Source organism: Erinaceus europaeus, chromosome 2 (genome assembly GCF_950295315.1).
Source record: "Erinaceus europaeus chromosome 2, mEriEur2.1, whole genome shotgun sequence".
Taxonomy (NCBI): Eukaryota; Metazoa; Chordata; class Mammalia; order Eulipotyphla; family Erinaceidae; genus Erinaceus; species Erinaceus europaeus.
Window position 1 is genome coordinate 71,929,730 of NC_080163.1, and position 24,047 is coordinate 71,953,776.

The 24,047-nt window shown below is 39.8% G+C and overlaps 1 protein-coding gene across 2 annotated transcripts in view; it reads left to right on the top strand.

Moving 5' to 3' along the window:
• FUT10 (fucosyltransferase 10) overlaps positions 1 to 24,047 on the top strand; it is a 113,165-nt gene that overhangs the window by 3,506 nt on the left and 85,612 nt on the right. For both annotated transcript variants that reach the window (XM_007516295.3, XM_060182866.1), the window contains exon 2: positions 1,491 to 1,785. In XM_007516295.3, the coding sequence (XP_007516357.1) occupies positions 1,491 to 1,785 (295 nt within the window). The remainder of the gene's footprint in view (positions 1 to 1,490; positions 1,786 to 24,047) is intronic.

Below are 24,047 nucleotides of genomic sequence, written 5' to 3' on the forward strand. Positions count from 1 at the left end.
TTAAACTCTCATTGTCTTTCTCTGGAGGAAATAAATTTGAGACATAGTTTTCCACTCATATTTAATAATGCTTGGTATTAACTATTTGTAAATTATTTGGTTGAATATGTGTGTCTTCATTTAAGTTTGAAATTTACTTACTTTAAAAAAGATACATTTTTTTGGGTGGGAGTAGATAACATAATGGTTATGCAAAGAGACTTTCAGGCCTGAGGCTCTGAAGTCTGAGATTCAATCCCCCATACCACCATAAGCCAGAGCTGAGCAGTGCTCTGATTAAAAAAGAAAAAAAAAGATACATTTTTTAAAAGAAATTAATTTTATTCATTTTCCCTTTTGTTGCCCTTATTGTTTTTACTGTTGTTGTAGTCATTATTGTTGTTACTGATGTCATTGTTGTTGGATAGGACAGAGAGAAATGGAGAGAGGAGGGGAAGACAGAGAGGGGGGAGAGAAAGATAGACACCTGCAGACCTGCTTCACCGCCTGTGAAGCGACTCCACTGCAGGTGGGGAGCCTGGGGCTTGAACCGGGATCTTTATGCTGGTCTTTGTGCTTTGTGCCACGTGCGCTTAGTTCACTGCACTAACCCCTGACTTTCAAAAAGATACATTTTTATGTGTGGGGAGGGTGGAACAGTGCTACTCAATTTTGGCTTGAGATGGTGTAGAAGTTTGAACCTTGGCCCTCAGGTTTTTAAAACCTGTGCTGTTATGCTTTAAAATAATTGCCTCCCTGAATTTTACTTCCTTCTTAGTTGCACCAATCAATTGAGCATACATTGGGTATATTTTAAAGCAGATATCACATCTTATCATTTAGTCTGGATTTGCTTTTTTAAGATTCTCTAAAAGATGGGATCATGAATTAATATGACCACATTTATATTGCCACACCCCAAAACACTTGTTATCACCTGTTTTTTTAGCTTATGTTAATTACTTTCTAGTTATCTAAAAAACAAACCAATGAAGGCTTTGTTTGAGTCTGAGATAAATAATTCTCTCATACTTAGGTGTGTGAGTGTGTATGTGTGTGTGTGTGTGTGTGTGTGTGTGTATGTGTATAAGTAGTTTTCATCCCACCTTCTATTTCTGTGTCATAAACTTGTTGGAGAAACTGGGTCATTCATTCTTTTGAAATTCCCAAATTTTAGATTTGATTTTGTGCTCATGCTTTGTCTTAATATGTTCTCTTCTTTATTTCCTACAATCAGATATTTGAGACGGAATAACTTTAAAAAAAAAAAACAAACAAACTGGGGGCATTAATGATTGACAGTAAATAATGTAGTTAGTACATGTGTAAAATTTCCCAGTTTTCTCCATAACACTCTAATGACACTATAAATCTGTATTGTTTTATATTGCTAAGCTTGTAGTTAATGGTTACAGTAGCAAACTAGTGAAATGCCATATCATCAAGACTAATGGGAATTGTGGAAAAGGAAATTAAATAATTTGACTCGTAATAATTGTCTTCTCTTTTAGATATTGGGTGAGCTGGGAAAATTTGAAAGAAAGAAGCTTACAAATTCCGGTTTGCAAGATGGACACCCAAAGGTGCACGAATATCGAGCCCATCGCTATTCACGCATTGAGAAAGACCCAGACACTCTGAAGAGGCAAAAAATATTTGAAGCTGGTGGCTTCCCTATTATGCTTTGGTGGTCCCCACTGACTGGGGAAAGTGGGAGGCTAGGTTGGTGTGGAATGGATCCCTGTTTCTTCACCATCAACAGAACCTACTTACATCACGAGAGGACTAAAGCATTCCTTTTTTATGGTAAGCAGGGATTTAGTCTTTCTCCTTTGGTTTGCTGATACCTAACTCCAAAGCTGAGTTACTGCTTGCTCTCCAAGGAAGAAATGGTAAAGAAACTGCATTTCTCTTCTTTGGTTTATGCATTTATTTTGGTGTGTTCTGAGAAAGGGCCATGCAAGGTAAGTTTTTAGAGACTTTCTACATGAAAGTGTGTTTAGTTCATTCTTAGCTCCATTCATGGTTTGGCTTAGTATAGAATTCTAGGTTGGAAATGATTTTCTCTCAGTATTTAGAAGACATTTTTCTCTGCTGTTTTCTGGCTACTTCCAGTGTTACTTTCTAGGAATCTGTTGGGCTAGTGATGCCAGAGAGTGATGACTCAGGAACCAAGCTTGTGGCGGCAAGACCGTTCAAATCTTTATTCATCCAGTCGCCCCAGAGTCGGGCTGTAGCACACCTGGTTAAGCCATGTGGTGCAAACTGCAATGGCTGGCATCAGCCTCCCCGTCGGCATGCTCCTCGAGCCCAAAAAACAGAAGAGGCAAGTCAGAAACGGAAGTGGCTTGACAATACCATACTTGGTTAGGAAAGGGATGGAGAAAAGTAAAAGGGACTGGGAAAGGTAGGGACTTCCGTAGCAACTGTTGCTAGGGGTTTAACTGGTAGGATTAATAATACCCTGCAAGGAAATAGGGAGGAGACCTTTCAGGCAAAACAGTGATTATGTAGGTAATAAGGAAGCAGGCTATAGTGTCAGGAATGCAGGGTGCTTTGTGAGGCAGGGAGTCTGATGAGACGAGGCAAATCTTCGGGGGGGTCATGTCCCTTCTTGTTCAACCTCTAAGTAGAGAGAGAGAGAGACTGACAGCATGGACGTGCCCCTCAGGTCAAGCCCTGCCAAGCTCAACCACATCCTCACGATTTCCCTATAGGAATCCACAGCTATTTTTGCAATCTGACTTGAACATCCCTTTTAGCCCCTGTTTTTCTTTCAGCCAAGCCTTATGTTCAAAAGTCAAATTGGAATAGTCATTGTTTTAGGCATAAGCCACTAATGTCCCTAATATTATTATTATTTATTCAGTTCCTATGTTCTAACAGGTCTTTTGCATTTGAACTGTCCAAATAATTTATAGCATGTTTACATTAGTTTGACAATGTGGACAAATAATAGTTCCTGATAGCAACAATGGTTTTTTTAAAATTTTTATTGGGGAATTAATGTTTACATTCAACAGTAAGTACAATAGTTTGTACATGCATAACATTCTCCAGATTCCCATATAACAATACAACCCCCACTAGGTCCTCTGAATCTTTTTTGGACCTGTATTCTCCCCACCCACCCACCCCAGAGTCTTTTACTTTGGTGAGATACGACAATTCCATTTCAGGTTCTACTTGTGTTTTCTTTTCTGATCTTGTTTTTCAACTTCTGCCTGAGAGTGAGATCATCCCATATTCATCCTTCTGTTTCTGACTTATTTCACTCAACATGATTTTTTCAAGGTCCATCCAAGATCAGCTGAAAACGGTGAAGTCACCATTTTTTATAGCTGAGTAGTATTCCATTGTGTATATATGCCACAACTTGCTCATCTGTTGTTGGATACCTGGGTTGCTTCCAGGTTTTGACTATTACAAATTGTGCTGCCAAGAACATATGTGTACACAGATCTTTTTGGATGGGTGTGTTGGGTTCCTTAGGATCTATCCCCAGAAGAGGAATTGCAGGATCATAGGGTAGGTCCATTTATAGCCTTCCTTAAGTTCTCCAGACTGTTCTCCACAGAGGTTGGACCAATTGACATTCCCACCAGCAGTGTAGGAGGGTTCCTTTGACCCCACACCCTCTCCAGCATTTGCTGCTGTTACGTTTTCTGGTGTATGACATTCTCACAGGAGTGAAGTGGTATCTCGTTGTTGTCTTTATTTGCATTTCTCTGACAATCAGAGACTTGGAGCATGTTTTCATGTGTTTCTTGGCCTTTTGGATCTCTTCTGTGGTGAATATTCTGTCCATGTCCTCCCCCCATTTTTGGATGGGGTTATTTGTTTTGTTGTTGAGTTTGGTAAGTTCTTTATATATGTTGGTTATTAAACTCTTATCTGATGTATGGCATGTAAAGATCTTCTCCCATTCTGTGAGGGGTCTCTTGGTTTGGGTAGTGGTTTCTTTTGTTGTGCAGAAGCTTTTTAATTTGATGTAGTCCCATAGGTTTATGCTTGCCTTAGTCTTCTTTGTAATTGGATTCTTTTCATTGAAGATGTCTTTAAAATTTATGTGGAGAAGATTTCTTCCAATATTTTCCTCTAAGTATCTGATAGTTTGTGGTCTAACATCCAAGTCCTTGATCCACTTGGAATTTACTTTTGTATTTGGTGAAATACAGTGGTTCAGTTTCATTCTTCTGCATGTTTCAACCCATTGTTTCCAACACCATTTATTGAAGAGACTCTGCTTTCCCTGTTTAATAGTCTGAGCCCCTTTGTCAAAGATTAGATGTCCATAGATGTGGGGGCTCACTTCTGGGCTCTCAATTCTATTCCACTGGTCAGTGTGTCTATTCATGTTCCAGTACCAAGCAGTTTTGATGACAATGGCACTATCATACAATTTGAGATCTGGGAGTGTGATGCCTCCAGTTCTTTTCTTTCTTCTCAAGATTGTTTTGGCAATTCTAGGTCTTTTCTGGCTCCAGATAAACATTTGTAGCATTTTTTCTATTCTCCTAAAAAATGTGGTTGGGATCGATGGGGATAGCATTAAATTTGTAGATGGCTCTGGGTAGTATATTCATTTTGATGATGTTAATTCTACCAACCCATGAACATGGAATATTTTTTCACTTCTTTGTGTCTTTTTTCAATTTCTTTGAGTAGTGACTCATAATTTTCAGTATACAAGTCTTCCAGTTCTTTGGTTAGGTTTACTCCTACATATTTTATTGTTTTAGTTGCTATAGTAAAAGGAATTGTTTTCTGGATTTCAATTTCTTCTAGCTTAGTGTTTGCATAGAGGAATGCCACTGACTTTTGAATGTTAAATTTGTAGCCTGACACCTTACTGTATTGCCTGATGATTTCCAAAAGCTTCTTGCTGATTCTTTAGGTTTTTCCATGTATACTATCATGTCATCTGCAAATAAGGAGAGTTTGACTTCTTCTCTTCCAATCTGTATGCCTTTAATTCCTTGCTCCTGCCTGATTGCTATGGCAAGAACTTCCAACACTATGTTGAATAGTAATGGTGATAGTGGGCAGCCCTGTCTAGTACCTGATCTGAGTGGAAATGCTTCCAGTTTTTCACCATTGCGTATGATGTTGGCTGTAGGTTTGCTATATAGAGACTCCATTATCTTCAGGAATTTTTCATCTATTCCTATTTTTTGTAGTGTTTTGATCATAAAGGGATGTTGTATTTTTTCAAAGGCTTTCTCTGCATCTTTTGATATGACCATGTGGTTTTTGGTCTTGCTTTTGTTGATGTGGTGGATCACATTGATTGATTTACATATATTAAACCAACCTTGCATGCCTGTGAAAAACCCCACTTGGTCATGATGAACAATCTTTTTAATATACTGCTGTATCTGGTTGGCTAGAATTTTGTTCATTATTTTAGCATCTATGGTCATCAGAGATATTGGTCTGTAGTTGTTTTTTTGGTTGTGTCCCTGTCTGCTTTTGGTATCAGGGTGATGTTGGCTTCATAGAAGCTGGCAGGGAGTATTCCAGTAACTTCAATCTTCTGTAAGAGTTTTAAAAGTAGTGGTATTAGTTCTTTGAAGGTTTTGTAGAATTCATTTGTAAAACCATCTTTTTGGTTTTACAACTTTTATTTTTGGGGAGATTTTTGATAACTGTTTCAATTTCATTAGCTGTGATGGGCCTGTTCATGTTATCCACTTCCTCTTTACTTAGTTTTGGAAGTTTGTAGCTATCTAGGAAATCGTCCATTTCTTCCAGGTTCTCTAGTTTGGTGGCATGTAGTTGTTCATAGAAGCCTCACATGATATATTGAATTTCTGCGGTGTCTGTTGTGATATCTCCTCTTTCATTTAGTATTCAATTTATTTGGGTCTTCTCCCTTTTTTTGTTTTGTGAGTCTGGCTAAAGGTTTGTCGATTTTGTTCACTCTTTCAAAGAACCAACATTTACTTTCATTGCTCTTTTGTATGGTCTTCTTATTCTCAATGTTATTGATTTCTGCCCTAACTTTAGTGATTTCTGTCCTTCTGGTTGCTTTAGGGTTCCTTTGTTCTTCTTCTTCTAGGTCTTTAAGATGTGCAATCAGGCTGTTTATTTGTGCTTTTTCTTGTTTCCTAATGTGTGCTTGTATAGCTATAAACTTCCCTCTCAGTACTGCCTTAGCTGTGTCCCAAATATTTTGATAGCTGTGTCTTCATTTTCATTGAAGTCTGGAAACATTTTGATTTCTTCCTTGATTTCCTCTTTGACCTAGAGGTTGTTAAGAAGTGTACTGTTGAGCTTCCACATTTTGGGAGTATTACTAATCTTTTGTTGATTGTTAAGTGTTAGTTTAGTTCCACGGTCTGAGAAGATGTTTGGGATGATTTCAATGCTCTTGAATTTGCTGATTCTGTCTTTGTGGCCAAACATATGGTCTGTCCTTGAGAATGACCCATGTGGATTTCAGTAAAATGTGTATTCCAGTTTCTTGGAATGAATGACTCTGAAAATGTCCAATAGTTCTAGTTTATCTATCTCTTCATTTAGCTCCCTCATGTCTTTATTGATTTTCTGCCTGGATGATCTGTCAAGTTGAGAGAGTGAGGTGTTGAAGTCCCCTACTATGACTGTGTTGCTGTTAATATACTGTTGTAGCTCTTTCAGTAGACATTTGATGTATTTAGATGCCTTCTCATTGGGTACATAGATGTTAATAATTGTTAAGTCCTCTTGATTGACTAATCCTCTCAGCATTAAGTAGTCCATTCCTATCTTTTTTAATCTTACCTATTTTAAAGTCTGTCATGTCAGATATGAGAATAGCTGTTCCTGCCCTTTTTTGTGGGCCATTGGCTTGTATGATAGTTTTCCATCCTTTCACTTTAAGTCTGTTTGTCTTGTTGACTCAGGTGTGTTTCCTGTAGACAGCATATTGTTGGGTTGTATTTTCTGATCCATCTTCCTACTCTGTGTCTTTTAATAGTTGAATTAAGGCCATTGACATTTATTTATATCAAAGATTGAAGATATTTTAACACCATTCTTGTAGAGTTTTAGAGTGTTCTGATATGTCCTATTTATGATGGCCTGACTGTTTATAGAAGACCATTCAGAACTTCTTTCAGGGCAGGCTTGGTGATAGTTGATTCCTTCAACTGTTGCTTGTCTGAGAAGGTTTTGATGCCTCCATCTAGTCTGAATGACAGTCTGTAGTATTCTTGGTTGAAAGCCTTTCTCATTGAGCACTCAGTAGATATCTTGCCATTCTCTTCTGGCCTGTAGTGTTTGTGTGGAGAAGTCTGCTGCTAATCTTATGGGTTTTTCTCTGTAGGTAACTCTGTTTTTCTCTTGCAGCCTTCAGGATCCTTTCTTTATCCTTATTCCTTTCCATTCTAAATATGATGTTTCTTGGTGTCTTTAAGTCTGGGTTAATTCTGTTTGGGACCCTCTGGGCTTCTTGAATCTGTATGTCTTTGATGTTGTCTAGAATAGAGAAGTTTTCAGCTATTATGGCCTGAAGAATGCTTCTTCCTCTCCCTCTCTTTCTTCCTCTGGTAAGCCAATAATGCGTATATTGTTTCTTTTGAAGTCATCCCATAGGTCTCTGTTGTTTTCAGCATCTCAATCTTTTTTTGAGATCTCTTACTTCTTTTTTACTTGTCTCTAATTCGTCCTCGGTCTTGCTAACTCTGTCTTCAGCCTCATTGATTCTATTCTCTCTGCCCTCTACTGTTTTCTGGAGTTCATCTATTTTGTTACCCTGTTCTGATTCTGTTTTAGCTTGTTCAGCTAGTTGTGTTCTTAGCTCAGCGATTTCAGCTTTCAGTTCTCTAATAACCTTGAGATAGTTAGTGTTTTCCTCCAGAGTCTCATTTGTTGTTCCTGTATTTCTGATTACAGTTCTTTCAAACTCTTTACTCACTCCTGTGATTATTTCCTTAGCTAATGTTTGGATGTTGAACTCATTATTTTGTGCTTCACCCTTTGGGGGGTTTTAGCTGGACTGTTGTCCTGGTTCATTTCTCCAATATTTCTTTCTGTTGGTTTACCCATTTTATAAATTATGCTATGAATTCCCTCTCTTAGTACTGTTTAAATTACTGATCACTATTGGCTGGATTGACGTGTGTCTAAGTAAGGTAATTAAAGGGTTGACAGTGGTGGAAGTTAACAGTTGTTTCACTAGTATTTTAATCTCTGAGTTGGAGCTCAGTGATTTGAAAGCCTCTTTTTTTTTTTTCCTTCTCTGTAGCCTATGGGAGCCTGAGAGCTTCTAAACTATAAGTAGGCTTCTTAGCTTAATCACTGACTCCTGACCAAGAGATAAGGCAGGGTGTGGCAGAGATAGTCCAGTGGTTATGCAAAGAGACTTTCACAGCCCCACAGCTTTGCCACCGAGGTTTAGGTCTTCTCCTGAGTTTCCTGGTTAGATCTCTGTCCCATGGTGTCCCTCCCTGTTGCTGCTCCAGATTCTGAGGGCAGTAGCAATGGAGACTCATAGTTGATCTTGGTGAGTCTCCGGGGAGTCCTCTCCTCACTTCAGCTGTTGGTGGAACAGACTGGAGGTGGTGTCTCAACTGATAAACGCCAGACTGTTATGAACCACTTAGTCTCTCCCTAGGCTCCTCTCTGTCACCAGCCACGTGTGTTTGCACTCACCGGTGATTTGGTGGGTTCCTGTAGTCATTCTAGTTCTGTCTTGTTTAGGTCCCAGGTGGTCTCCTTTGGTATTCCTAGTTGATCCGGGAGAGGAGAGAAGAGAAACAGATCTGCTGCTGCTCGTAGCCCTGTCTCTGTGGTTTTTTTTTTTTTTTTTTAATTTCTTTTTGGGTGATTAATGTTTTACATTCGACAGTAAATACAACAGTTTGTACATAACATTTCTCAGTTTTCCACATAACAATACAACCTCCACTAGGTCCTGTGTCATCCTTTTTGGAACTGTACTCTCCCCTCCTACCACCTCAGAGTCTTTTACTTTGGTGTAATACACCAAAACGATGGTCTTTTTGAAATGAAGGTAATACCCAACTATAATGTAAGTGTGGGAAACATAAAGTGAATGAGGTATGGTCTGTTGTAGCAAAGCCAAGGGCTTTGGGGGCAGTGTGAAGAGGGTTGAAAAGGAGTCACCACATGATGGTGGAAGAGGACGTAAGTTGATGGAAAGAGTGGCATGCAGGCAGCTATCACAGGGAGATTAATTGTATTCATGTGACAACTGTCTTACAAATTATTATTTATCTAATGAAATGATAAGAAAGAGAGTAATATCAACAAATCCCATGGAATTTTAAAGGAGAATGAGAACTCATCTGACTGGAGGAGTCAGGAATCAAAAGACCTTCCTTTATAGAATAGGAGAAGTTTAAAGTGGATCTTGAAAGACAATGAAAAAAATACATATATTGGAATGAAGTATGAAGAATAGCATGAGTAGGGACATGGAATTGGAAAATCGTGACTGAGATATCTGGACAAAGACTACAGCACAATTTTGTTTAAGACAGAAGTGAGGAGTAAAGGATGTTTTGGAACCAGAGTATGGAGAAACTTGAACATTGACTTAAGATTTCTGCATCGATAAAAAGGCGATGTATCTGATTAATAAACAAGATACTGCTTCCCAGCTCAGCCATGAGTCCCTGGTCGTCTGTCTCCCGCCCGCGAGGCTAGACCGGCAACTGGTGCCCTGAACAGGGACTGGCACTCATTCACCCACTCACTCACTCATTCACTCACTCACTTAATAATTCACTCACTCATTCACCCACTCAACTCACTCATTCACTCATTCATTCACTCACTTAATAATTCATTCACTTGGGGAGTTGGGCGGTAGCGCAGAGGGTTAAGCGCAGGTGGTGCAAAGCGCAAGGACCTGAGGAAGGATCCTGGTTCGAGCCCCCGGTTCCCCACCTGCAGGGGAGTCGCTTCACAGGCGGTGAAGCAGGTCTGCAGGTGTCTGTCTTTCTCTCCCCCTCTCTGTCTTCCCCTCCTCTCTCCATTTCTCTCTGTCCTATCCAACAACAAAGACAGACAACAATAATAACAATAAAACAAGGGCAACAAAAAGGGAATAAATAAATAAATAAATATTAAAGAAAAAAGAATAATTCATTCACTCAAGTGGTCCGGTAGGGGAGGTGGCCCAGTGAATAAAGCACTGGATTCTCAAGCATGAGGTCCTGAGTTCAATTCCCTGCAGCACATGTACCAGAGTAATGTCTGGTTCTTTCTCTCTCTGCCTATCTTTCTCATAAATAAATAAACTAATTCTTTAAAAAATAATTCATTCACTAGAGAAGATGAGGGCGACAAAAAAAAAAAAAAGATTTCTGCATCAATTTAGAAGACAATGTCAGGAATCCTGTGAAAGTCAAATGACCCTTTAGTTTGAGGTACATATTTTCTCCTAACTTATGGATACATGTACACATACACCATGTCCCTTAGTCCTGTTCTGTATTTAGAGTCTATAACTTTGTTAGGGAATGCGCCATTTGAAATGGTAGTAGGGAGTTCCATAAATCTAAAAGGTCTCACCAGATTATTGGAGTTAGAGGACTGATATCTCAGGCTCTGTATCTCTAGATAAAGTCTGAAGTTAAGCATGGTATGGAGGCACTGGTTACATTGATTTAGTTGAGGTCAGCAGAAACAGTATCACAGGAGAGGAAATCAAGAGGAGAATCTTGAAGAAATACAAGCAAAGTCCCATAGATTCTGTTGGGGTTGCATTGTGGGAGACAGAGAGACTAGGAACTTATGGTGGAGCAGGAACACAAATCTTTATTCATGTGGATTCCCCAGAGTCAGGTATGAGCACAGTAGGTTTAGGCCACATGGAGCTAGCAAAATGGCCACTTCCCACTATGCATGCCAGCCCTTCTCCAGGTCTTCTCCAGGTCAGGACGTGGAAGAAAAAAAAAGGGGCAAAACCAGGAACAGCAGCGAGTTTTATAGGGTAAAAACGGAAATGGCAAGTCGGGATGGAATTGGCTAGGGAAGAGGGTGGAGAAAAGAAAAAGGCATTCTGGAAACTTCCTTAGTTGTGGTTGCTGTAGTTTTAGCTGGCTGGTGGGAATTAGCAATACCCTGAGGGGATAATGTGGTGGGGGATATGTAAATAATACTTGCATGAAAATATAGTGGTTTGTGGGCCCTGCCAATGTTCTACCACATCTGTACAATATCCCAAGATTCCAGGAGTGAGAGAAATATAATTTACTTATTTAAATTAATTAATTAATTAATTACTTTTATATCGATAAGACCATAGGATAAGATGGGTACAATTCCACATAGGTCCCACCACCGGAGTTCTATATCCCATCTCCTCCATTGAAAGCTTTCCTATTCTTTATCTCTCTGGGAGCATGGACCCAGGGTCATTATGGGGTGCAGAAGGTGGAAGGTCTGGCTTCTGAAATTACTTCTCTGTTGAACATGGGCGTTGGCAGGTGATCCATACTCCCCAGCCTATTTCTACCTTTCCTCGTTGAGTAGGGCTCTAGAAAGTTGGGATTCCAGGATACATTGGTGAGCTTGTCTGTTCAGGGAAGTCAGGTTGGTGTTATGGTAACATCTACAAATTGGTGGTTGAAAAGCAATTAAGATATAAAGCAGACACTTTTTTTTTTAATAATCAGGTACCTAGAGGTAAGAGTATAGCAGATGAGATTTGGTGCCTCCATTTTGGAAAAAGTTAGGAAATCTATTTTTAGTATATTCCAAGGGGCCTATGACTTTACTAAATTTTGCTTGAGCCTGACAGCTAACATCATATAAGTGTGCTAAAGGTATTGTCTGGGGAGATGGTGTCAGAGTTGAAAATAGGTCTAGAAAGCTGGATTGTAAAGAGAATGAGGAAGGTTCCTTGCTGTCTTAGAATTTAAGATGGCAATAGAGAATTATTATTATAACCAAGTTATTTGGGAACTTGGTTTAGTTAAAAAAAATCCCTTTACAGTCAACAATATTTATACACTTTTCCCATATTTGGGAGCTACTCTTTTCCCTGATCCAGCTTTCAAGCTGCTTTTCTAGCCATGACATCATCTCCCCAGACAATTACCTGGGTTCACCTGCATATCAGATGTCAGGCTCAGGCAAAAACTAATAAAGTCGTGGGCCCTTTGGAGTATACCTAAAATAGACCTACTAGCTATTTCCAAAACGGAAACCCCAAATCTTCATCTGCAATATTCCAGCCTTTAGGTTCATGATTAATCAACAATTTGTATGGCTTTATATCTTAACTCTCTTTTCAGCCACCAGGTTCCATGATGCCACTGGACTTCCCTGGACAGATGACCCCACCATTGTGTCCTGGAGCTCCACTTCCTCAGAGCCCTGCCCTAATAGGGAAAGAGAGAAACAGGCTGGGGGTACGGATCAACCTGCCAATGCCCATGTTCAGTGGGGAAGCAATTACAGAAGCCAGACCTTCCACCTTCAGCACCCTATAATGACCCTGGGTCCATACTTCTAGGGGGTTAAAGAATAGGAAAGCTATCAGGGGAGGGGATGGGATATGGAGCTCTGGTGGTGGGAGTTGTACCCCTTTTATCTTATGGTCTTGTCAGTGTTTCCATTTTATAAATAAGTACATTAAAATAATAATAAAAATGATTATACATAAAACAATCTCATGGTTAGGATTTACTGTACCATATAAGACCTCAGCACGACTTATGCTATTTAATGCTATTTACAAATAACTGTATCTTAGATATCTTATATATATATAAAAACATATACATATATGTATTTATATCTTAGATATATATCTATTTCAGTCTCGTATGACTTCTTTTTTTTTTTAACCAGAGCACTGTTCAACTCTGGCTTATGGTGGTGTGGGGGATTGAACCTGGGACTTTGGAGCCTCAGGCATGAAAGTCTGTTTGCATAACCATTATGCTATCTACCCTCCACTGATATATATCTTAGATATAGAGAGGACCTGCTTCTGATTTACCTGGTCAAATGACCCTTTAATAACCAATTTAAACATAACATCTTTGAATGACTCCTGATTCCCGTCCATCAAATACAGTTTCTATCCTCTAAATGTTCATAGGATATTTAAAAAAAAACCTTTTTAGGGGGTTGGTGGTAGCACAATGGGTTAAGCACACATGGCACAAAGCACAAGGACCAGCTTAAGTTTTCCCCGGCTCCCCATCTGCATGGGGGTCACTTCACAGGCAGTGAAGCAGGTCTGCAGGTGTCTGTCTTTCTCTCCCCCTCTGTCTCCCCTCCTCTCGAATTCTCAAATTCTCTCTGTCCTGTCCAATAGCATAAAATGGCACCAACAAGGGCAACAAAATGGGAAAAATGGCCTCCAGGAGCAGGGGATTCATAGTGCAGGCACTGACCCCCAGCAATAACCCTGGAGGCAAAAAAACCCCCACAGAAAACCTTTAGTTTAATTTAATTGAGCATCTGCTATATGTTAGGCATAGCACTGATTATAAGGAATAGAGAAGGTAAATAATTATGGGATTAGGGTTAATCCTACATGGTCTCCTCTTCCTAGTAGAACATAAAGTTCATGGTGACAGGACAATATAATTTATCTTTGTACTTCTCCCATCTCCAGTCTAGCCCAGTGTCCTGTACCTGGTAGATGCTCAGGAAATATTCACAGACTTAGAGTCATAGAGGACATAAGAATCCAACTTCCTTTTTGTAAGGGTGAGAAGACTGAGATTCAAGAAGGTTAGGATATGATTTCATAGGGGATAATAGCAGAATTAGGTAGAGAACTGTGATGTTCTGATATCTAACCCAGTGGTCTTTCCCCTATTCCACATCTGAAATGTACACTCATGAGTATCTGAGGCGTGTGCATATATTAATCTTCTGCTATATTTGTGGTATGTTTATGAGATAGTATGAGTGTTTTTTACTCCTAGGCCTAGTTAAACCTGAATGTTTTGATTTTGCAGTTGTTTAAGGTGTGAGGTTTTTCAACAGACTAAATTAGAAATTCAATTAACCAATGAGGTCTGTTGAGCTAAATAGAATGAAAATAGCATACATTTCCTTGTTAGGGCTCCAACTTCTAATTAAGTAGGTCATGTAAAGCTGCAAATGGGAATCTGGTGCAGCAGGATTGAAAAAGGAAAAGGCAGGGAAAAATGACTCAGGTAGCAGACACTGACCTAGTTAAGGAAAAGAGAAGCTTGAAGGATGATGTGACCTTGAAGCATTTTTCAAACCAAAGTATTTTTATTTTGTTGGCTACCTTGTAGCATGCTTTGTTTCTTTTTCTTAAAAAAACAAAAACAAAAACTGGGAGTTGGGCGGTAGCACAGCAGGTTAGGCGCAGGTGCCGCAAAGTGCAAGGACCGACATAAGGATCCCGGTTTGAGCCCCCGGCTTCCCACCTGCAGGGGAGTCAATTCACAAGCGGTGAAGCAGGTTTGCAGGTGTCTATCTTTCTCTCCCCCTCTCTGTCTTCCCCTCCTCTCTCCATTTCTCTCTGTCCTATCCAACAATGATGACATCAACAACAACAGCAATAACTACAACCATAAAACAACAAGGGCAACAAAAGGGAATACATAAATGAATATATTAAAAAACTTTTTAAGGGATGATTCATTTACTTAATAAAAATACATTTCTGGAGATAGCAGCTAATGACCTTCACCAGAGTCATATAGTAAACACGATATCTGGTTTGAGCCATTTGATACATGCATTTATTTAACTGCATTAACAATTCTCTGAGTCCCTCCCCAATATTCTAATGCCTGTTATTTTGTGCCATTGAGACCTTATGCCAGCACAGTACCACCAGTCAGTGACCTTCCCAAGGCCAGTTTTCTTCCTCTGCTTTAGAAAGATAGAAGAAAAGCGAGGGAAGAAGAGACAGAGAGGGAAGACACTACAGCACTGTTCTAACATTCATGGAACTTCCCCAGTGATATCTGTGGTACTTTCATGTAGAGCTGGGATTCAAACCCAAAACTTCACACATAGGAAGGCTTGTGCTCTACTGGATGAATTGTCTCCTGGCCCTGAAAGATTATTATTGTTTATTACTATTTTTTTTCTGAAAGATCATTTAAAAAATCCAAAGTTCGCATATATACTAGAAACTGTTGTGTTACTGATTTTAAAACACAATCTGCATTTTAAAATAGTTCTCTTGAAAGTTGTCTGTCAAGAAGGAGGGGCTGAAGTCCCCCCCACCCCCCACCCAGGCATGAGGAGAACAGGTAGAGGAAGGAATTGCTCATGTTTCAGGTAAGTTTTCAAGTAGTTATCTTAATTTTTTTAGGAACATGGAGGAAAAAAAAATAGGTTACAGAAACATTTGACATCTTCCTGGATATAGAGGATTATGTAGGGGAAGTCTGGAGGTTATGAAGAGGAATAACATGGAGTTGACTAGTCTCAAAGGGAAACTACATTCCCACTCCCTAGGACTGCGTTCTAAGTGATTGAAGGGAGTCCTAATACTGCCACCCCTGGATGTAGACTCTTTGTTTCCCCTACTCAAGTTTAGAAAGTGTTTTCTTGAATGTGATCTCATTTATTCTGTAAAACTGTCTCATAGCTTGGGATTATATCTATTTCAGTGAAGAGGAAACTAAAGCGCAGATCAAAAGGGTTAGTCCTGTGGACAGGGAGGTGAATGGTGCCATAGATAATGTGTTAGACTCTCAAGTACAGGATTCTGAGTTTGATCCCCAGCATCACATGTGCCAGAGTAATGAATGCTTTGGTTTTCTCCACCTCCTCTCTGTCCTCCTCCCCTTCTTCTCTCTTACTCATAAATAAATAAATGAATAAATAAATATTCTACTGCAGTTTTCAGTGGAGGGGGATGAGTTCATACAACTCTGGTGGTGGGAATGTTATGGAATTATACCCCTATTATCTTATAATTTTGTTAATCAATATTAAATAACTATTAAAAAACTCAAAATTCTTTTGGGGGGTTGTCCAAGTGAAAGGACTCAATTCTCCTAAAAGAAAATTGTGTGTAATATGGTACAAATTATATTTCCAACCTTAAGGAGATCATCAACGGTGTGTAGTTTCATTTAAAAAGACTACTTGAAGGACATGAGTTGGGGGAAGATTTTTATAAAAAGAGTTTGTGGATACATAGGAAGAGTGTTGGGAGACTCAGCTTTGGATGTCTGATGAACAGAATAACAGAAATCAGCTTTATAGTAAACTGTGTGACCTGACCTGTTAATGAGCAAGAAAAGCTAGTTTCATTTAAATTTTTTTCTCTGCTAGAGCCATGCTTGTGTGATTCCACTATTCCCAACAGACTCATCATTATTATTATTGATGATTATCATCATCATCATCATTATTACGAGAGCACTGCTTAATTCTGGCTTATGGTGGTATAGGGGATTGAACCTGGGACTGTGGAGCCTCAGGCATACGAGTCTTTTTTCATAATCACATTTTTTTTAAAGATTATATTTATTTATTCATGAGAAAGATAGGAGGAGAGAGAGAAAGAACCAGACATCACTCCGGTACATGTGCTGCCGGGGATTGAACTCAGGACCTCATTCTTGAAAGTCTGATGCTTTATCCACTGTGCCACCTCCCAGACCACCATAACCATATTCTATCTATACACCCTTATTATTTTTCCAGATAGAGGGTGAGGGACTGAAAGAGAGATAGAGAAGGAGACATAACAGCGCAAACTCTACCAGGTAAGCTACCTCTAGAGCAGCAGTTAAGGTGTGCTGGTTTTTATTTACAAATTCTGATGCCATTTATTAAAAAATCTAGATAGGAAAACAGAAATTTCTATATAACTGAAGGATATGGGTCCTGATAATTGCTGTTGTAAAAAATTTGAAATTAAGAAACTTGTACTTAAGGGAAAAATTTGATTGGAGAACAAAGAGATACAGCTACTATAAAAACCTACTAAATGGTGTGCTAGATTTTAAGAGGACTCTTGATAAAAGTGTCTCTCTTTACATTACTTATGGATGTTTTCAGTGTTGCAATGAAATACTTTTAGAGCAAATGATAACAAACACAGTACACCATTCCTTTGTTTCAGAGGATAATGAAATTTTCAGTGTGATCATGTTTAATTGCAAAAAGGGTTGTAGGAGTAGGAGGCCAGCTATTTTGACAGGACCAATTCTTTGAGGATCAATTGTTTGGTAGAATCTTTTTTTGCCTCCAGGGTTATCGCTGGAGCTTTGTGCCTGCACTACGAATCCACTGCCATTTCCCCCATTTTGTTGCCCTTGTTGTAATTGTTGCCATTGCTGTTGCTGTTGGACAGGACAGAGAAATCAAGAGAGGAGGGGAAGACAGGGGGAGAGGAAGGTAGATATCTGCAGACCTGCTTCACAACCTGTGAAGTGACTCCCCCTGTAGGTGGGGAGTTGGGGGGCTTGAACCAGTATCTTTATGTCAGTCCTTGTGCTTTGTGCTATGTGTGCTTAACTACTGCCTGGCCCCCAGAATCCTAATTTTTTTTTTTTTTTAGAATTTATTTATTTATTAATGAGAAAGATAGGAGGAGAGAAAAAGAACCAGACCTCTGGCACATGTGCTGCCAGGAATTGAACTCAGGACCTCATGCTTGAGAATCCAGTGCTTTACCACTGCGCCACCTCCCGGACCACAGAATCCTCATCTTTAATATCAGTCAGTTTTTCAGTTCACCAAGCATGGATTAGACTTTAGTGAACTGAATGGTGTTGATCTAAGTATAAGATTCATATTTACATGAAATAGTCAATTTATTAGTGCTTTGTTGTTTGTTATTCAGAATACCTTTACCCAAAGATCAGGCAGGTCAGAAAATATAATGAGAATCATGAGAGTACATAGTGAGCTTAGAATTAGGGTAAACATTTTGTTGGTATTTCAGACAGAGAAGATGACCTCATTATTTTCCTCTGCCTATAACGGAGTAGTAATAAATGATCACTGTCATTATCTGTACCTATTCAGCGCCAGATACCAAATAGATACTCTCTATGTGTTCCACCCTAGATATAATTATTGTTTTAGAGACAAGGAAATGGGCTGGAAGATGTAAGAGTTTTGCGCAAGGTCCTACAAATGGTAGGTGCCTAGACATGTACACAGGCCTGAACTTCTGTCTACATCAGAGGCCGCAGGTATGCATGATAGATACAGTGTGCTTTTTCCTTTGGAGAATTTAATAGTGACAGTGAATTGTGTTACCATTCATTGCCCTTCTAGGTTTCATGTAAGCACCTGGGTCCTCATGCATGGTCAGTCACTTGTGTGCTTTACTGGTTGTACTACTGCCCAGCCCCTCTTAGTGTTCTCTTAAAAAACCCTGGCTAGGGAGTTATTACCAACCCCTAACTGAAAAACTCTGGCAGATCTCCAGATTTTGTGTTTCTTCAAACTCATTAGATGAAATCTGTCCCATGTAGAATACAAGCTTTGGGTATGCCCAGTGTTAACATTGTCTTGCCTTCCTAAGCTTGGACCTATTTCATGTTACAAGCCGACAGTGGAGAAAGGACTGTGGTCTCTACTCTGTACTTTCCTTGTTCTTTTCCCTCACTCCCTCATCAGCTTCCTGGGATCACTGCCAGAGTTCCAACAGGGATAATTTAGGAGGTAGGGCATTTCTTCCTTGATTTTGTGACTTCATGCCATTTGGACCAGGCAGATGACTAGAGCTGATGTCTTTGAGTGGACTTGGGAAATGACTAATTCTTGCTATTCTGGGGTATTTTCATAGATTTGGAATTTCCCCACATGACTTTGGTTTTCAATTTCTCTTTCAAGGAAACTGCATCTCTGCCTTCTAGTCATGTGGGACAACTTCCCAGATCCTGGCACTCTGCAGAACACATCAGGTTCTTTCTGCTTAGATCATTTTGTCCTTGTTGGATGATTAAAAAGACCCACCTCATGTGCTCACATCTGTCTGTGGGAAACGCTCAGCAGCCTCTTATCCTGACTACTTTGGGAGTGGGGGACACAAAGCAGCCCTCCTGTCTGCAGGCAGATCACAGCCTTTTACTTTCTTTCTTCCAGGGTAGATGTGGTGCTAAAGTCAAAGGCCTGCTCCTAGCTCTCTTGAGCTCTTAGGTGCGAGGTAGGTACTCACCCTCTGCATTTCTAAATTCATCTCTAATCTTACTTCAGAGTTGTCTAGGGATCCTTTTGAAGCAGGGATTTGGAGCAGGCACCATTCTGCACAGAAAGTCTTCAGTAGTCTCCCCACAGACTTCTGTCTCACTTCTGTCTATATTCTTGAACGTGTTGAGGAATTCAGGGGTCATAGAATAAGTTTTCCTTTATACCCTTTCTGTTACTGGGGGTAAGTGTGCCTCCTGTCTCTCAGTTCCTTTGAATCCTGATATCAGTCCTATCAGTTTCATTCCTATGCTAAGTTTTATGGTGTCTCTGTAGAGAGATAGTTTGCCAAACCCTTTGTCATGTGCTGAAGAAGTGCAGAAAATAGGTTAAGAGTGGTTTAACATGATTTTACCATCGTTCCTGAGATAACAGCCTTGATAGATTTTGTGATACAGCTGCCCCAGTTCATCATGATTAGACTGAGCAGCTCTGAATTCCTGGGTGAGACATGGTGTTGGAAAAAATGGGTTGAAACATGCAGAAGAATGAAACTGAACCACTATATTTCACCAAATACAAAAGTAAATTCCAAGTGGATCAAGGACTTTAATGTTAGACCAGAAACTATCAGATACTTAGAGGAAAATATTGGCAGAACTCTTTTCCGCATAAATTTTAAAGACATCTTCAATGAGACGAATTCAATTATAAAGAAGACTAAGGCAAACATAAACCTATGTGAATACATCAAATTGAAAAGCTTCTGCACAGCAAAAGAAACCACTACCCAAACCAAGAGACCCCTCACAGAAAGGGAGAAGAACTTTACATGCCATACATCAGGCAATGTTGTATGCTTTACATTGGGTTCTAGTTCTCCCCCGCCAAGAGAATTAGATCAGTCTAGTTAATTTCGCGGGCCCGCTTGGCCCCGCCCCTAGGAACCCGCCAGAGTTTCAGAGTGACAGAGTTCGAGAGGGTTCCTGAGTTGGAGAGTTTCTGAGTTCGAGAGAAAAAGAGAGAGTGCTTGTGCCGCCACAAAGAGACAGCAGAGTTCTGTTTGGTGATTAGTTTGTCTTAGTTTATGAATCGTTGTTCCTGAATAAAGAAATACAGCTTCCCTGCCCAGCCGTTGTCTCCGCGTCTCTGTTCACCACCGTGAAGCCAACCCAGCCAGAGCCCGCCGAAACTTTAACAACAAGGCAAGAGGCTAATAACCAGAATATATAAAGAGATTGCCAAACTCAACCACAAGAAAATAAGTAACCCCATCCAAAAATGGGGAGAGTACATGGACAGAATATTCACCACAGAAGATATCTAAAAGGCCGAAAAACACATGAAAAAAATGCTCCAAGTCTTTGATTGTCAGAGAAATGCAAATAAAGACAATAATGAGATACCACTTCACTCCTGTGAGAATGTCAGACATCAGAAAAGGTAATAGCAGCAAATGTTGGAGAGGTTGTGGGGTCAATGGAACCCTCCTGCACTGCTGGTAGGATTTTTAGTTGGTCCAACCCTTGTGGAGAACAGTCTGGAGAACTCTCAGAGGGCTAGAAATGGACCTACCCTATGATCCTGCAGTTCTTCTCCTGGGGATATATCCTAAGGAACCCAACACATCCATCCAAAAAGATCTGTGTACACATCTGCTCTTAGAAGCACAATTTGTAATAGCCAAAACCTGGAAGCAACCCAGGTGTCCAACAATAGATGAGTGGCTGAGCAAGTTGTGGAATATATACACATGGAATACTACTCAGCTATAAAAAATGGTGACTTCACCGTTTTCAGCTGATCTTGGATGGACCTTGAAAAATTCATGTTAAGTGAAATAAGTCAGAAAAACAGAAGGATGAATATGGGATTTCACTCTCGGGCAGAAGTTGAAAAACAGGATCAGAAGAGCAAACGCAAGTAGAACCTGAACTGGAATTGGCATATTCCACCAAAGTAAGAGACTCTGGGGTGGGTTGAGGGGTGGAGAATACAGGTCTAAAAAGGTTGACAGAGGACCTAGTGGGGCTTATATTGTTATATGGAAAACTGAGAAGTGTTATGCATGTACAAAGTATTGTATGTACTGTTGAATGTAAAACATTAATTCCCCAATAAAGAAATAAAAAAAATAGATCTGTGTACACCTATATTCATAGCAGCACACTTTGTGATAGCCCAAACATGTAAACAACCCAGATAAAATAATAAAAAAAGATTCTTTTTTATTATTGAGATGAAAGCGAGAGAGAGAGAGAGAGAGGCAGAGACAGAGAGGGACAGAGAGAGACAGAGAGAGAGAAAAAGAGAGAGAGAGAACCAGAACATCGCTCTAGTATATGCACTGCTGGGTATTGAAAAAGATTATTATTTTTTTTTAAGTTTCTTTATTAGGGGATTAATGGTTTACAGTTGACAGTAAAATACAATAGTTTGCACGTGTGTAACATTTCCCAATTTTCCACATAACAGTTCAACCCCCATTAGGTATTCCTCTTCAAGACTTTTTAAATTTTTTTAAAAAATATTTTTATTTATTTTATTTTTGAGAGAGATGCAGAGAGAGAGAGAGAAACAGAGGGAGAGAGACAGAGAGAAACACCAGAGCACTGCTCAGCTCTGGCTTATGGTGGTGCAGGGGATTGAACCTGGGATTTAGGAGCCTCAGGCATGAGAGTCTGTTTGCATAACCATTATGCTGTCTCCCCTGCCCTAAATTTTTGTTTTATCAAATTAAATCACATACACAGTTGAATTAAACACTCTGTATAGGCTTATTTTAGAATAAACAGCAAAATCTGTCCCCATTTTCCAGTCCCTGGAAGCAATCACTTTAAGTACTTTTAGCAATTTTCTTAATAGCCTGCTTATGTTCTTACTGCCTAATTTAGTAATTTGTAATTTTAGGCTTTTTCCTTTGTCTTCCCCAAAAGTTAGGTTGTTATTCACTTCTGACATTATTACTGCTCACATAATTGCACTTTACAGCTTAACTATGCCATATAGTTACCCTGTTGTTAGTGTTTTTTGAGGTTTTCCTCTGGGGCTTGTCAGATTTCTGAGGAAGGATTATTTTTCCTCTTCTCTACCTGGAGGGTATGGCAGAGGTGCAGATCTCCTGGGAGCTAAATGAGTAAAGGAGGTGGTAGGAGGAACTACTTTGGGTGGGGATAGATAGTATTATCGTTATGCAAACAGAGTCTCATACCTGAGGCTTCAAAGTCCCAGGTTCAGTCCCCCACACCACCATAAGCTAGAGCTGAGCAGTGCTCTGGTTAAAAAAGCAAAAACAAGCAAACAAAAAACAGCTTGTTATTAACTTGTCTATAAACTGTCACTTAATTCTTTTTTTTTTTCTTTTCTTTTTTAGTCTGATACTTTGAGCTCAACTAGACCCTGGACCCTGAGCTCAAAGCTCTTTCTTTTGAGCTCCAGGATGGATGAGCTCCAGGATGGGTGTGGGAGAGACTATTATTCAGTTGCACAAAATAAAAGGTTCTGGGCTTATAATGGTTCTTTAAGATAACTTAAATCATTTTCCCATCTGCACCTCTACTTTTGGAAGTTTTGAAGACTGTAAAAGAGAATTTAGGATGTCAAATAGTTGACTTTGACTTGACTTGACTTAACTCTGATTTCATGTCCTTTGAACCAGGCAGAAGTTTAGAGCTGGTGTCCTTGAGTGGACTTGGCAAGTGACCAAAGTATATTCATTAAATTCTGGGACATTTTCATGAATTTGGAATTTCCCTACTGGGCTCTGATTTTCTTAGATAGTTTCCACTTGCAGGAGGCTACATTTCTTCCGTGTTTGGGGTGGTTGGGTGGGGTAGGGGGAACATGCAAATAAATTATGTTTCTTGTTATCCTTCCCTAATGGAGACTTTAGATTCATCCTTCCCCAGTCTAAGTCAGTCACTGTCATCATCACTATGCTTTCTGTTGTGGTCATTGTTTCTTTGTCATTTTGTTGTTGGTTTATACCCTAAAATGATATTTCTTGATTATTATTTAATCTGTCATTATTTTTCTTAATCTGTCATCTTTAACTGCAAATCTAAACTTGTTCATGATTGATCTGAGCAAAAACAAAAGCTGAGAAAATATAATTTGATTGGCTCTTGGAAAAGGAGGAAGAACATTCACTGGGGTTGCCTTCCAATTGGCACCCACATGAGGGATGCCTCACACTTGGCACTATGCTGCAGAAATCAGCATGGTCACTTGGCAGGCAGTTGCGTTGTAATCTCTAGAATATCAGTTGCATATGACTTACTATCTCTTTAACCTGGTAAGATCTTCAGCCAAGGTTGATAGGAAATGACAAAGAAATTACTGTCACGAGAACACAGGCTGGATCCAGTCTTACATGAGCATTCAGAATTCAAGATATTTAATAACAAGTTTGGCCTTTTTACATTTAAAAAGTGGTGTGGGGGATTGAACTTGGGACTTTGGAGCCTCAGGTATGAGACTTATGATAGTTTTACTGATTGTCCATGTGATAAAAAGGGTGAGTCATCTCTCTTTTTAAAATATTTATTCCCTTTTGATGCCCTTGTTGTTTTATTATTGTAGTTATTGTTGTTATTGATGTCGTTGTTGGATAGGACAGAGAGAAATGGAGACAGTAGGGGAAGACAGAGAGGGAGAGAGAAAGACACCTGCAGACCTGCTTCACCGCTTGCAAAGCGACCTCCTGCAGGTGGGGATCCAGGCTTGAACCTGTCTCCTTAAGCCGGTCCTTGAGCTTGGCGCCACGTGCGCTTAACCCGCTGCGCTACCCGGACTCCCGGATCATCTCTTTAACTTGTGTCATATTAATTTCTATCTTTAAAAATGTCTGCATAGGGGGCAGGGTGGTTGTGCACCTGGTTAAGTGCACACATTACAGTGCACAAGGACCCAGGTTCAAGCCTCTGGTCCCCACCTGCAGGGGGAAAGCTTCCTGAGTGGTGAAGCAGGGCTGCAGGCGTCTCTCTGTCTCTCTCCCTTTCTATTTCCCC